Source organism: Condylura cristata, unplaced genomic scaffold (genome assembly GCF_000260355.1).
Source record: "Condylura cristata isolate star-nosed mole 26May11 unplaced genomic scaffold, ConCri1.0 scaffold00034, whole genome shotgun sequence".
NCBI lineage: Eukaryota > Metazoa > Chordata > Mammalia > Eulipotyphla > Talpidae > Condylura > Condylura cristata.
The window spans coordinates 2,191,324-2,193,040 of NW_004567135.1; the positions used below are offsets into that span (position 1 = coordinate 2,191,324).

At 62.8% G+C, this 1,717-nt stretch overlaps 1 protein-coding gene across 3 annotated transcripts in view; it reads left to right on the forward strand.

Moving 5' to 3' along the window:
- The first annotated feature begins 721 nt into the window (after positions 1–721).
- The window catches only part of AVIL (advillin), a 4,343-nt gene continuing 3,347 nt past the window's right edge, over positions 722–1,717 (forward strand). For all 3 annotated transcript variants that reach the window (XM_012732477.1, XM_012732479.1, XM_012732480.1), the window contains exons 1-2: positions 722–1,375; positions 1,519–1,660. In XM_012732477.1, coding sequence (XP_012587931.1) covers positions 1,254–1,375; positions 1,519–1,660 — 264 coding nt within the window. In that variant the 5' untranslated portion in view covers positions 722–1,253. The remainder of the gene's footprint in view (positions 1,376–1,518; positions 1,661–1,717) is intronic.

Here is a 1,717-nt window from a genome sequence, read left to right on the forward strand (position 1 = left end):
GCGGGCGGGCAGCTTCGCCCACGGCGGCCCTCGGCAAGGGACCCTGCCCCGAAGGGCCCTCCAGGGGCCGCCGTGCTCAGCCGTGCTCCAACAGAAGCCACAGACAGCCCTGCTCACGCCGCCACTCACAGCTTCCTTTTTGTTTAAAGATTTGTTTATGCACACAGGAACTGGGGCGCAGGCCAGAGGTGGGGGTGAGAGGGCTCCCCAGAGACAGAGCGGGGAGCAGGCGGGGGCTGCTGCGCCCGGGACCCCTCCCTGGCCGGGGTAGCTCGGGCCGCAGGGGGCAGCTTCCCCGCCGCGCCCCCGGGGCGAGGCCTCCACCAGCTTCTGGACAGACAGAGGCCGAGGAAACCCACCCTGCACACCAGCCTGGTGGACTGTAGTCAGTACTGAACAAAACCACTAAAAATGTGATTTTATCAATTCAGATCATAACTGCATTAAAAGCACTAATTTATGAGAGAGAACTGAACAGGAAATGCGGAAGAAAACTCCCACGAGATGCCACCAGATACCGCGCAGGATGGCTCTAAAACTGACAATTTGGGGCGCCCTGGAGGCGCAGGGGCTCAGTCTCAGCACCAGGAAGCTGTGGCAGCCTCCGCAGCCCGAATCCCATCCCGGCCGGGGAGGGACCCCGGGGCGCGGCGGCCCCCTCCTGTCTCCCCGCTGCCCCTCAGCGGTGGGTTTCACTGGATCCGCCTGCCCTGCTCCCCGCTCTGTCTCTGGGAGTCCTCTCACCCCCTGCACCTCTGGTCTGTACCCCAGTTGTGTGTGCACAAATAAATACACCTTAGAGACAGGAGCCAGACTCCGGGACTACCTAGTGTTCTTCGGCTTCTGGAAAAGGCAAAGCAGTACGGCGAGGGTGACTAGGCCGGTGGCTGCCAGAGCTTCGAGACCCGACGCCACAGCCTGAGGGCCGGAGTGAGCAGCTGCCCTGCGCCCTCGCGGTGGTGACAGCAAGGCTCTCGGGGCCATGGGCCAAAGAGGATGGCCTTTCCTGCACACAGTTTTTAAAGTAGATTTAGTTTTTTTCTCTTAAAAAGATAAACGCGTCAAAGGCAGGTGCTAAAACTCAACTGCAGGTGGAGTCAGGCCTGCGCCCTGCCGGAGCCTCCGCCCCCCAGGCCGCGGGCTGCGACCTAGCGGTCCGGCCAGCACACTGTCCACCGGGCTGCCCCGCGCGGACAGGCCCGAGCCACTAACGTGCAGCCCGCTCGCAGGGCTCCAGCGGGGACGAGCGGGCCATGGCCAAGCAGCTGGCCGGGCTGCTCTGTGACGGGGCGGAAGACGCTGTGGCCGAGGGCCAGGAGGCCGCCGAGTTCTGGGACCTGCTGGGGGGCAAAGCGCCCTACGCCAGCAGCAAAAGGTGCGGCCCTGCCCTGGCCTGGCCCTGCCCTCCCCCGGGGCTCGCCCAGCCTCCAGGCTGGGAGCCGAAGGCCTCAGATCCCTTCCAGTTTTAAAAACAGGACTTTTTAGGGTTTCCGTTCCTCTAAATGGACTGTATTGCAGACTTCAGCAGGTCCAAGATGTCCAGTCCCGTCTCTTTGAATGTTCCAATAAGACTGGCAGGTTCACGGTCACCGAGATCACAGACTTCACCCAGGATGACCTGAATCCAGGTGACGTGATGCTCCTGGATACCTGGGACCAGGTAAGACGTGGCCAAAGAGGGGCCCTCCCTGGCGGCGCCAGGGCTAGAGCACAGCGC